The sequence below is a fragment of the Fukomys damarensis genome, unplaced genomic scaffold (genome assembly GCF_012274545.1).
Source record: "Fukomys damarensis isolate Sample0158 unplaced genomic scaffold, DMR_v1.0_HiC HiC_scaffold_5, whole genome shotgun sequence".
NCBI lineage: Eukaryota > Metazoa > Chordata > Mammalia > Rodentia > Bathyergidae > Fukomys > Fukomys damarensis.
In genome coordinates, this window is record NW_022900917.1 from 23,259,764 (window position 1) to 23,273,452 (window position 13,689).

Genomic DNA, 13,689 nt, shown 5'->3' on the forward strand with positions numbered 1-13,689 from the left:
TACACTCATAAAGATGAAAAAACAAAGGCAAAACAAAACAGGGTTAATAAAGTATTTTTCATTTCTGCAGAATGAATAGGGAAGTAAGGTATGTGTGTAGGGGAAGAATGGAAAAGTTTTGGCAAGACGCATAAATACAGAATTTAAGGTTAAAGGAGAAATGATTTTCGAGGACAAATTAATGGAAAATTTGAGAAGTCCTTGAGAAAGAGTACTGTGTAACTTGAGAAAGACGGCTGTGTAACTGATTAGAAGCCTGAGATTCCAAGGCTGGCACAGGGGTTTGCATCCTTCCTGTGCTATTTAGTAGCTGTATCTCCTTGGAGACTTCACTTCTCTAAAACTAGTTTTCTCATGAAAAGTAGCATAATAAAACTAATAACTACTCAGTGCCAAGCACATACAAATTTATTTTGTCAACTAAGAATTTTAAAACTTATGTATTCTGACATGCCCCACCCACTCCCCAATTTCACAGCAGGTCAGACAGCCAGACATGACATGACATGACATGACATGGGCTGCGCTGAGTCCGGTGCCTGAAAACTAGTTGGGCTGTCTTACATTGTACGGGAGGAAACTGAGGACTAGAAGATGGGTGGGAATAATACCAAAATACAAATCCTGTCGTTTGTCAATTATACACTCATGTAATAGTAAATTTTGAATACACAGACTTAACCCAATTGTATATTTCTTGATAGTTTAGATAATATATATAATATATTACAGGTAATTATATATGCATATATAATTATATAATATATGCACATATTATTACCTGCATATATTATATGCATATATATGCATGCATTCTGGATATTTGTGCATTTTATATGTTAAGATTTATTTCTGTATAATATAGCTTTATAAAACATAGGTGGCATATTGCTAGCCTTTTTATATTTCTACCAACATTGTTTATTTAGGCCTGTTTAAATCTTTAAAAAATCATTGCATACACACAAAAGTGCCAAAAAAAAAATAGTATATACATATAAGCCTCACCTTCCAGTGGAGATAGATGCCAATGAGCCCATCATAACCGAGGTTAATAACATACGCCTGTAATCTAAGCTATGAAGAAGGCTGGGGCAGGAAGCTCACAAATCTGGGCAATTTAGCAAGACTGTCTCAAGATAAAATAATAAAAAGAGCTGCCAGGCTGAGCAGTAAAGCACCCCTGGGTTCTATCACCAGTACTACCAAAAAAAGAGCCCGTTTTAAATTGAAAACCTTGTAAGTTGAAAATGCAGTTAGTACATTGAATCTGCTCATCGTCTAGGTTAACATAGCCCACTTTACAGTACGGGTTGCTTCTCCTTGTTATCACTGTGGCTTGCTGCCACTGTCCAGCATCTCAAGCAATTGTTGGCCCAGAAAAAGATAAAAATTCAAAGTATGATTTTTACTGAATGCATATCAATTTCACACTGTGGAGAAGCTAAAAAAATCACAAGTCAAACCATTGTATAATTCAAGGACCATCTGTAGAAAGTATGAAAAACTTTTATATGCCCATCACTCACATTGCTCAAATGTTAACATTTTACTGCAGTGGCTTTTTCTCTCTAAATAATCTTTTTTAGTGTATGTTTCCTACAAACAAGGATATTCACTTACACAGTCATAATACAATTGTCAAATGTAGGAAATCACATTGGTATAGTATTATCTAATCTTTTGACATGATTCATGTTTCCCAATTTCCTATTAGTGTCTCATTAAAAAAAATTCTCCTCCTAGGGTCAAGCCGCAATCACATGTTGCATTTGGTTGTCATTTCTCTAGTCTCCTTTTATTTGAAACTGGCTTTTTCTGTCTTATTTTTTGAAGAGTACATCAGGATATTTTTTAGAATGCTTCCTGATTTGACTTTGTTTGATGTTCCTCATGAGTGGTTTCAAGTTACACATTCTTGGCCAAAATGCCATGGGAGTGATGTTCTGTTTTTAGTGTATCAGAGATTATTAGTTTAACAAGCTTAAGTTCTAGTATATCAAGGCATGTTTTCTATGATGTAATTTATTCTTTCTTTTAAATTTATTGTTTTTTTTAAAGAAATGCTAGTATTAAGAGTGATTACAAGGGCTGAGGATTTAGCTCAGTGGCACTGCACCTGCCTTGCAAGCGCAAGGTTCTGAGTTTTATCCTTGGTACAAAAAACAACAAACAAACAAACAAAACAAAACCAAAAATCAAAACAAAACAAAGAAACAAAAAAGTTTTTAAGTTAAAATATGTCTTAAAATTAACTACTTCCTGTATTCTATTGATTAAAGTTTAAGAAAAGTTCAAATGTATAATGAACTCCTCCACTTTTAAAAAACTTATTGGTGTATATTTACTACACTTAATAATTACATTCATCTTGGGGAATTGGTACATATATATGTTACCCCTCAATTATTTTTATTTCTTTTTTCTGTCCTCTCCTGTCTATGACTCTCAAGTCCTCTTCCCTTCTCCACAAAGTCTATCAACCTATTTCCCTATCATCTGTCTTTTATTTTGCTCTTTAATAGGAGAAACTATGTAATATTTAACCTTCAGTTTTATTTATTTCATTTAACATTATGGTCTCAAGATGCATTTGTTTTCTTCCTACAAATGATTCAAGTTTATCTTTTATGGCTGAGTAGTACTCCATTATGTTTGTTTGTTTGTTTGTTTATTATTGGTCCTAGGGATTGAACTCAGGACCTTACACTTTCGAGGCAGGTGGTGGACCCACTGAGCTAAATCCCTGGCCCTTCATTGTGTTTATATAACACATTTTCTCTATCCAGTCATCTGTTGTTATATAGCTATTGTGAGTTATACTGCTATAAATGTGCATGCAGCACTGTAGTATGTCTGTAGTTCTTTTGAGAAGATAGCTAGAAGAGGTATACCTGGATAAAATGGAATTTCTATTTTTAGTTTTCTGAGGAATTTCCATACTGATTTCTTTAGTGGTTGTACTAGTTTACATTCTCACCAACAGTGCAGAAGGGTTCCTTTTCCCTTACCACATTTGCAGCATTTGTTGTTTTTTGCATTCTTATTGACAACTATTCTTTCTTACAATGGAATCTTAGTGATGTTTTGATTTGAATTTCTCTAATGGTCAAAGTGCTGAACATTTTTGTATGTACTTATTGACTGTACTTCTTTTGAGAAGTGTCTGTGTACTTCAATTGCCCATTTTTTGGTTGTGTCTTTTAGTTGGAAGTATCTAATTTTTTGAATTCTTTGTATATTCTGGATATTAATCTTTCTGATAAGTAGCTGGCAAGACCATTTTCCATTCTTTGGTTGTTTTTTACTCTGTGGGTTGTTTCTTTTGCTGTTCAGGGCTTTTTAATTTAATTCTATTTGTTGATTCTTTGTATTGCAATTGAGATTCTGTTCAGAATGTTTTTGCCTATGCCTATGTGTTCAAGAGTTTTACCTATTTGTAATAGCTAAAACTTGGAAACAGCCCATTTGCCCATCAGTTGGAAACTGGATAAAGAAGATGTGGTTTTTCTATAAAATGGAATACTACTCAGCCATAAAGAATGAGAAATTAGATTCATTCATAGGAAAATGGATACATTTTCAGGATATACTCCTAAGTGAAATAAATTTCACACATATGTAAATACTGAATCGTTTCTCTGGTGTGAAAAACTATAATAGTACACAAGATCCTAATGAGATAATTGTGGCGGTCCAGCTGTCACAACATGAACATGCCTGAGTCGGGGAGTGAGGATTGAGAAAGGAAAGAACACTCCAGCCTGAGTGGAGACGAAGAGAAGTCTGATTTATTTCACAGAAACAGCTCCTTTTATAGGTTCACATCAACAGGAAGCTTTTAAGGGCACACAACAACAAAAAACACCAAGCAATTGTTTTTATCTTTATGCAAAGACTGGATTTCCTGACTCTTACAGATAACATCAGATCTTCGGCTAACGAGTTTCCTGTTATGTCAGGGTCAAAGAGTCAAAACAAGCCTAACGGTTTCCTTGAAAAGTAGCAAATGTTGATCCCTTAATTATACAGGAAGAAGTTATTTTCCAAATGTCAAACTCCAGTGGGCCATGACTGGGCCCCCATAGATAATTAACAGTGAAATAGGAAGAAAAGGGCTAAAGGTGTAGGGAAAGTGGGAAAAGTAGGGGAAAGGGAATAAGGGAAAAGAAAACAAATATGAGAAAATGAAAAAATGGAAATAAAGTGTTTATAAATGGGGAGGGGAGGAGGGGATGAAGGGAGGGCAGGGACAAGGGGAAAAATGAGAACCAAGACCTGTCATGTAAAGGTACAAGATCCCAATAATGAATGTAACTGTACTGTATACCTAAAATATACCAATAAACTCAATAAAAAGAAAAAAAAGAGTTTTACCTATTTTATTTTTCAGCAGATTTAGTGTTTGGTTTGATATCTTGGTCTTTGTGACGAGCTTGTTACCAATTACACACAAAAATGGAGCAAAACTGAAACAATTTCTTCTAAAATCAGGAACAAGGCCAGTGTGTCCACTCTCACAATTTCTGTTTAATACATTACTTGAAACTTTAACCAGAGTAATTAGGCAAAAGAAACAAATACGATGGATATGAATAGAAAATGAAGAAGTCAAATTACCCTTATTCACAGGTGACATGGTCCTCTACATAAAAGACCTACACAGAAGACTCTTAGAACTAATGAATAAATTCATCAAAGTAGCAGAATACAGAATCAGTACACAAAATTCAATATTGTTTTTACACACTAACAATGAACCCATCAAGAAAGAAACCCAAGAGAACAATCCATTCACAGTAGCTACAAAAAACATTGAATACTTACTTATAAATTTAACTGAAGAAGTGAAAGACCTCTATAATAAAAAGTATAATGTGCTGAAAAAGGAGATTGAAAAGGACATTAGAAAATGGGACCATATCCTCTATTCCTGGATAGGCAGAACCAGTATTATCAAAATGGCTATGTTACCCCAAGTTATAATATAATATAGATTGAACCAGTTAGTTTACGTTTGTTATAGCTAATTTTAATCCAGAAATGTTTTAGTTGTCATTACATTTTTATATGCTATTCTAGTCTCTGCTGAACAGAATCTAAATAATAAATTCTGGAATTATTTCCATATGCCCAAAGCCAATATGTTATATATAGTTTATTTAATGCAATTGTATGTTTATATTTATATTTATTTATGTATTTAATGTTGTTCACTAGCATTCCTCACAAAACTAGCAAAAACTTTTAAAATTTACATGGAGTCAGAAAAGACCCAGAATAGCCAAAGTGATTCTGAGCAGGAGTAAAGCAAGAACCATTACAATCCCAGATTTCAAGTTATACTATAGAGTTACAGCGATTAAAAACAGCATGGTACCGACACAAAAATAGACATGTGAATCATTGGAATAGATTTGAGAATGTAGAAACAACCCCAGGCACTTTTAGTCTCTGATATTTAACAAAACCAAAAGACATATACAAAAGAAAAGAGAGCTTCTTTTGCAAATGGTGCTGGGAAAAATGATTATCCAGGTGCAGATGAACAAATCAAGACTCTTATCTCTTGCCCTGCACTCAATCAAATCAAAATGGATCAAAGACCCATCTATTGAAATCTTACCAGGCTTGGTCTTCCTGAAAAGGTACAAGAATCCTCTGAGTGGCTATACCTGGCCAGTTAAGTGACCTTGTCTTGTGAACTTTGGGAAAACAACTGGTGTGTGCTTAATGTTTCTCTCACATTAAGACACCAATACAAAGCAATTTTGAGATATATCGTAATAATTAAATTTTTTTAGTTCCCCAAAATTTCAGAATGCTTAACAACATTTGTGCTATTTCAAAAACCACTTGACATGTACTTCTTCTTACATTGTACTTGGTAGCACTGTGGGAAACTTTAGTTTTAAAGGAATTATTTTCCTTCTTGAAAACAAACAGACTTTGACAATTTGTACCTTGTTTAATTTTCTCTGTTTACATTTTCTTCCTATCTAGCCAATCAAAAACCCCCCAACCGGGAAGAAATATGTTAGATGCCCTTGTAATTGTCTCCTCATTTGTAAGGACACATCTCGGCGAATAGGATGTCCGAGACCGAACTGGTAAGAGATAAAGGTTCATTAATTTGCTCATTCAACAATCTTTTATTAGAGGCTCATTATATGTAATGCTGTGTTCTAGATCCTTGTCCTAAAAGTGATTACGGCATCTAGATAAGGGTTATTTTTATTGTTATTAAAAGAATGATAGTTCCACTGCCTTCCTCGCAAGTGCAAGGTACGGCGTTCAATCCCCGGTACAAAAAAAACAAAACAAAACAAAACAAAAAACAATGATATACTTAGAACTTGAAGGTTGTAGGTACAATTTGTAGGATATAATATTCTTGGGTGAAGATTGGGTGTTTTCTTTGTTATGCAGCACTTGCACTATAATAGATTGGCGATTCATTGAACTTATTTTTTGGAGCCAGTTTATGTTTGATATAATTAATTTTAACCCAGAAATGTTTTAGTTGTCATTAGGTTTCTTATATGGTATACTACTCTTTACTGAACAGAGTATAAGTAATAAATTCTGAAATTATTTGCTTATGTCCAATTCCATTATAGATGTGCTTAGGTACAAATCTATAAACGCCCTAACTATGGTTTTCTTCTGTGGTTTCTCTGGCTTTTTGGATGATTGCCTGAATCCTGATAGCCCTGTTTGATGATAGATTGGAGAAATAAAGGAAAGGTAGCACCCATTTTACTCTCTTTACATTTCTTATGAAATAGGCATGGAGGAGCACAGTGCTGCTATAGGAACTGGGTTGTAACTCAGCACTTTGGTATTTTCATGACATACTCATCTTTTGTTCATATAGAGTTTTTTTTACTTACTCAGTTTTCAGTCAAACTCAACTTGCCTTCCTTTGTAGGAAATAAGAACAGTTTCTGATTTGAATTTGTAAAACTTGAGAATGGCTGTTACATTGTTCCCAAGGTCATTGGCTAGGACCCATGCAATGATATATGCTTTCTATTCCAATATAAAAAGATTCTTTTATTTTTTAGCTTTTGCTACTTTTTATTTTTTTTGAATCCACAGCTTGATACTTAATCGATAAAATAAGTGTAACATTTTTTAATTGATAAATTCATTTTTTCATACATCGCAGGTTTTACCCTCAGTGCACTTGTGGAATAGTGAAATTGTTTCACTTTTCTTTCTACAGTAGACGCATAATTAACCTTGGTCCAGTAATGCTTATTTCTGAAGAACAACCAGCTCAACCTGCATTGCCAGTCCAACCAGAAGGTACAAGGGTCGTGTGTGGGCACTGTGGAAACACATTCCTGGTAAGTAACTAGACATTGGTCATAGAATATCAGTCTGTAAGTCTTGGATGTGTTCAGAGGTACACCTAGGATATATAGCATCTTTAATGACAAAAGGCACATTTTCTGATTGGCCCAGTTGCAAATAAGAGTCTCTTTGAGTAAATCAATGAGAAACAGTGCCCTCCCTAGGTTTAGCTCTATGGTATCTTGACTTGGTGAGCAAATGAATCTTAGCCCTCTTTTCACCCACTTGGCAGAATACAAAGTGTACAATCTTACACAGTGGGTCTATTTCATGGCTTCTGTATTCAAGAAAAATTTTTACTATAATTTATCAAAAAATTTCTGACTTAACTATTATTCTTGAAGTAAAGGAAATTAACTCTGGTATCCATGTTAAATAAATAATTAGCTAAAAATAAAAAGATATGAATAATTTGATATAAACAAGAACTATTAAAATTGTTGCATCACTACTTCTAATTTCTAGTCAAAGTTTGACTTAAAAAAAGTTAATTTCAAAGTGATTAACCCTGTCAGGAACAGTAACAACAGCTTTTCTTTTGTTACTCAACCTTTATAGGAGACAAGAGATTTTCTTTAGAATCTCAGTATTAAAGGACCCTGTAGAGTATCATATGGGACTCTCAACAAAACCTGCTATTACTGAGGAATGAATGAGCTTAAGAAAGTTTACATGTTTTTTTTTCTACTTTTTCTTTACTGGACTAAAGAATTATAAAGTAATTTATATGCATAATTTTAAATGTCAGATCAGCCTGCAGTCTCCTAATCTCACTGACTCCCAGTTCATCATCCAAGTGCTTTCAACTCTTCCAGCTGCTCTGCTGTTCACTTTCCTGTTCTCTTTGCTTATTCTTTTTCCTTTTGATTAAGCAACTTAGACATTATCCACTAATTTTAAAATGTAAGTTCAGGATTTAGCATTCATCCTACCTCCCATTCATATTCCTGTCCCTACTTGCACATTCACAGTAGAGTTATATTACTTAATGTTCATATATATATATACATTGTGTTCACAGGTGAGCCAAGTAATGGTGTACATTTTTCTCATATGACTTTTAACATTTCCATGGCCATATAAATAACTGTTCCTCCCCTAGGATTTAATTTTCCACATTCAAGTCATCAGTTCTCCCTATACCTTTTTAGACAACTATAAAATTCTTGCAAGTGTGGTTAAGCACATAGGCAATCTATTATTTGAAATCTGTTATTTAAACTTCCTGCCACACCGCAGTCATCCTGGGACTTCTCTTCATTACTGTCCTGAGAATTCTTTTTGACCTGTTCCTATTTTTGATCCCATGCTATCCTTATAGGTCTTGCTGGCTTTGTGGTATGGAGGGAGAGCTTACAACCAGTGCTGCTATTATTTCTTTTCCAACCTTATTGAGGTGTAATTGACAAGCAGAAATTGTACATATTTAAGGTGTATAATGTGATTTTTTTTTTTTTTTTTTTTTTTTTTTTTTTTTTTGTACTGGGCATGGAACTTAGGACGTTGCTCTTGCAAGGCAGGCGGTGGAACCACTGAGGTAAATCCCCGGCCCAATGTGATGTTTTTATATATGTTATACATTGTGAAATGACCTACCACAATCAAGCTAATTAACATATCATTAGTATTTTTGTGGCTATGTGAAAAGAACACTGAAGATCTACCTTCTTAATAAATTTAAAGTTCATGATACAATATTGTTAACCATGGTTCCCACACAATGTTTTCAATCTCCAGAATTTATTCATCCTGCCTAACTAAAACTTTGTATTTTTTGCCCATCCTCTCATTTCCCGTCTCCTTCCTCCTGCCTCTGGCAACAGTGAGTCTACTCTTTACTTCTGTGAGTTTGATTATTTTAGATTCTCCATACAGATGTGACCATACAGTTTTCATCTTTTTATGTTTGGCTTATTTCATTTAGCATAATGTCCTGCAGGCTAACCTGTGTTGTCACAAATGGCAGGATTTTCTCCTTTTTAAAAAAAGACTGAATAACTTTTATCTATGGATATAGCACCATTTCTTTTTCCTTTCTTCCTTCTTTCCTACCCACCTCCTCCTCTTCATCATCACCCTTCTTTTTTTTTTGGTGGTATTGGGGGTTGAACCAGACCTTACACAAGTTACATCTCCAGTCTTTTTTTATTTTGAGACAAATTCTCTTTAAGTTGCCCAGGCTGTCCTCAAACTTGGTACTGTCCTGCTTCAGCTTCTCAAGTAGCTGGGATTACTTGTGCCACTGCGCGCCAGCTATGTACCATAATTTCTTGACCTATTCATCTGTCCTTGGAATATTTGGGTTGTTTCCATATCTTGGTTACTAAGGAGTGTGTTATTCCTTGCTTTAATCCCTAACGCTAACCTTTCTCTGAAAGTACCTGAAGTATTGTGCAATTCCTCTCTGTGAAGCAACCACTTTCATTAGCATATCCTTCTGTAGAAAGTTAAGTTTCTCAGCTCTTTCAGAAAGCCAATTACCAGATCTTTGACTGCTCTCCACTTTTCAAATATTTGAAACCATTTCCCATCTAGTTTTCTTTGTCCTTATGGTAGCATTCATTTTTAAAATTTGCTTACTGTCATTTTAGTCAAGATTGGAGAAGGAAATAGAAATACATGCATTTATTCAATTTACTATATATAATCAGAATTGCTAGGATTTTTATGTTGTAGGACAATATAAATTTTGGCATTTATATTTTATTGATTAAAGCAGTGTCTACATAAATTAGAAAATATAGTTGATGGATAGCTAACAAATTTATTTTCAAAAATCGTTTTATATTGATTTAATGTAGATCGACATTCAGCAGAAATCAGTAAATAAAAAGTTAATCAACAGAACTAAATATATATTAAACATCTGTTATTCGTTTCTTTTTTATACATGAACAAATTATATCTTGAAAGTAGTATCATTTAAAAGCCTTCAAAAAAGATTTAATTTCAACTTACTCAGTGACTTCCCCCTTTCACAACTACCCTCCATTCTGCCTTGTTAGATTTATATTCTAAATCCTTCGGTTGAGTAATTGTGAATAATCCTTGTAGCCACATTATAAGTGAGCACATTACATTTATTCTGCACTATATATTTATATCAGGAACTGGGCCAGGTTCCAAGAAGCAGTGGTGAACAGGTAACACAGTCTGTTTTCATGACGCTTTCTCATTTAGTAGCGGGAGAAAGACAGTTAAAAGCAGAATTGCGTGAAACGTGTTTAGAATATAGTGCAGGGAAGTACAGAGTGTTCTCAGTGTACACACAGAGCACCCAGCCCAGAGAAAGTGACCTCCTTCTAGAGTAATGGAAAGCGAAGCAGGAGCTTTACACTTAGCTGAGTACATCTGGAGGGCATGTACAGGCAGAATGCACAGGGAAAGGCTTATGTGCACAGGACTCAGTGTTTGCTTTCATTAATCAGAAAAGTGATGGTGATGGCCAGGAAGAACAAGGAATTTGAGAACTGGCAATACTGTTAATCAGGAAAAGGAAAATTGGAAAGAGTTTTATGTTTGGTTTTTTTTAGAAGCATCTGACAGTGAATTTTAGAAATTGATCCAAATGGAGAGTTTGAATAGATATGCATGTGCATGACAGAGAGTTATTTATTTATTTATTTATTTATTTTGGTACCAGGGATCAAACTCAGGACCTTGTGCTTGTGAGGCATGTGCCGTGCCACTGTGCTAAATTCCTGGCCCAATTTTTATGATTTTTAAAAATCATTTATTCATTTAGATATTTTTACTCCAAAAGTAAATTATAAAGCAATACGCAAACTACAGGCCAATTTAAAAACTTAGCTCTTTCTTACTTAGTATTTAGTGCAGGCAAGGGAGCCATATTAATGTATCCTATTTGCACAGTAATTATTAAGAAAAGCTTTAAAGTAGATATCCAAAGGGTAGCAAATGTTTTTGAGAATTTCAGATTAATGGTAAAAGCTCAGTGGGGTTGAGGGTGTAGCTCCGTGGTAGAGAACTACCATGCCTGAGGCTCTGGGTTCTTTCCCCAATACTGGAAAAAAGGAGAGGAAGAAAGAGAGAGAGACAGAGAGAGGCTTCAGTATCATAAAGAAAACATTCACTACAGAGCTTTTAAGTCTGATTAACAGCCTCAGTCTTATGCTGATCATGATCGGTCTTACATCTTTTATAGTATATTCTTTGTTCTGCACACTTTATTAAGATAGTCCATTTATTTATTCCCTACTTTGTTTCAGCTTTGTAACAACTCTTAGATTTATAAGGCCCCACAGCAATTGAGACAAATTACAAAGATACATTCAGTTCAGTACGTCTGAAAGTAAAATATGAAAAAAACTAAGAGAATTAAAATATAGGACCAGAAATAAAATGAAGCTATGTATAAGAATATAAGTATGCATAATATACTGCATGTTGATAAAACTAAGCTAAATCTTAGTTCCAAGTTTTTCAGAGTCAATGGAGCAAAGTGAGCTATTATTAAGATATTAATGACATTTTAACAAAAAGGTCACACAGAAAATTATTTCTTTAATTCTGAGACCTGCAAGAGAATTCTACCAAGACAAAGATAAAAGAACAATATAATAAACTATATTTTCAATAGCATTCTTCTATTTATGAATAAACTTTTAATATATCAGTATTATAAGGCTAAAGTTAAGTTTGATAGGAATTCATATTATTCATGCTACACATTTCATGGCCTGGCTGGAACCACAGATATAGTTAAGAAAAACTAGATTGGTGCTTTCAAAGAGTTCAACACATATTCATTTAATATGATACTTAGAGGTGTTCTGTGAATAAAGAGTTCCATAATCATGGGGAATTCCTAGGATACAAAAAAAAGTAAATGGAACTTTTTTTGCTAGAGTAATCTTGAGCACTTTTAGTATGCATCATTGTTAATATCGGAGTTTTCTTTTTTTAAGATGTGAATTTTTTTGGGGGTATGGGGATCAAACTTGGGCCCTTGCGCTTGCGAGGCAGGTGGCAGAAGCATTGAGCTAAATCCCTGGCCCAAGTCTGAGATTTTTAAAGTTGCATGTTCAAATATTTTTTGTTCATTTTAACACACTTCAAAGGAAGTGTTATCAATAGTCTATTATATCTATCAAAATATATTCCAGTAGTATGATAATAAATTACTAATTTAAGCACTATATAGTAATGCCTCTAAATAGTCCACTATTTCAAAGATTTCTCCTCGAGACTCAAAGGCAAAACAACTTCGAAGGTAAGTGAAATACCTGGGAGATGAACTGAAAGGTTCAGAAATGATCCTAAGTAGGGCATTATATTCATTGTAAAACAAATCTCAGTTGCGTCAGAGCCTTGCAGAAGTCATGGGAACACTTTCAGCAGGGTATCCGGATCTATTTTAAGGGGAGGAGAGAACTGTTGGAGGGAGAACTGATGTAACCATGAGAAGGGGATTGATGGCTTCTGCTGTGATCCTGATGACATTTGAACTAAAAGAAACATTTTATCAGATTGGATAGCTTTCAGTTGTTTTTCCTTTCAATCTCTCTTTATTTATCTTGCAGTGGATGGAACTGAGGTTCAACACTCTGGCAAAATGTCCACACTGCAAAAAAATGTAAGTTCTCTACCGTTGGAAATAATATTGAGAAGTAATTGAGAGCAATTTAAACAGTTCAGAATTCTCACCTAAAGGGACTTTGATTTTTAAGAAATGCTGTGGAACCAATGCATACTTATATTTGTGTTTTTCTAGACTGAAAATAAGACATCTTTACTATATTACATTTTGAAATTAAAGAACAGGCTTGATTATCATTCTCTAAAGGGAAGTTGGTTTCTTGTTTTTTTTTAAATTTTTATTGAGTTTATTGGTACAATCTAGGTATACAATACAATTACATTCATTATTGGGATCCTGTACCTTTACATGATAGGTTTTGATTCTCATTTTTTCCCATTGTCCCTGCCTTCCCTTCAACCCCTCTTCCCTTCCCCATTTACAAACACTTTATTTCCATTTTTTCATTTTCTCATATTTTTTTCCTCTCCCTTATTACCTTTCCCCCACCCTTCCCATTTTCCCTACACCTTTAGCCCTTTACTTCCTATTTCACATTATTAATTATCTCATTAGGATCTTGTGTACTATTATAGTTTTTCACACCAGAGAAACTATTCGGTATTTCAGTTAAAGAAATCTCTATATGAACATTAAAAATAGGGAATCCTAAAATAACACTAAAAGGGAAAGTAAAAGAGAAAAGGCAATAATGTAAAATTAAAATAATCCTTAATTCTGAAGACAAAAATGGTCCTTGAACATATTTAAGTTGCTTCTTGTGCTCGTGT

General features: G+C 34.1%; 1 protein-coding gene across 2 annotated transcripts in view; it reads left to right on the forward strand.

Annotated features, from left to right (window-relative positions):
- Positions 1 to 13,689, forward strand: part of Pip4p2 (phosphatidylinositol-4,5-bisphosphate 4-phosphatase 2) — a 52,937-nt gene that overhangs the window by 22,642 nt on the left and 16,606 nt on the right. For both annotated transcript variants that reach the window (XM_019205712.2, XM_010611995.3), the window contains exons 3-5: positions 6,004 to 6,110; positions 7,229 to 7,352; positions 12,903 to 12,955. In XM_019205712.2, coding sequence (XP_019061257.1) covers positions 6,004 to 6,110; positions 7,229 to 7,352; positions 12,903 to 12,955 — 284 coding nt within the window. The remainder of the gene's footprint in view (positions 1 to 6,003; positions 6,111 to 7,228; positions 7,353 to 12,902; positions 12,956 to 13,689) is intronic.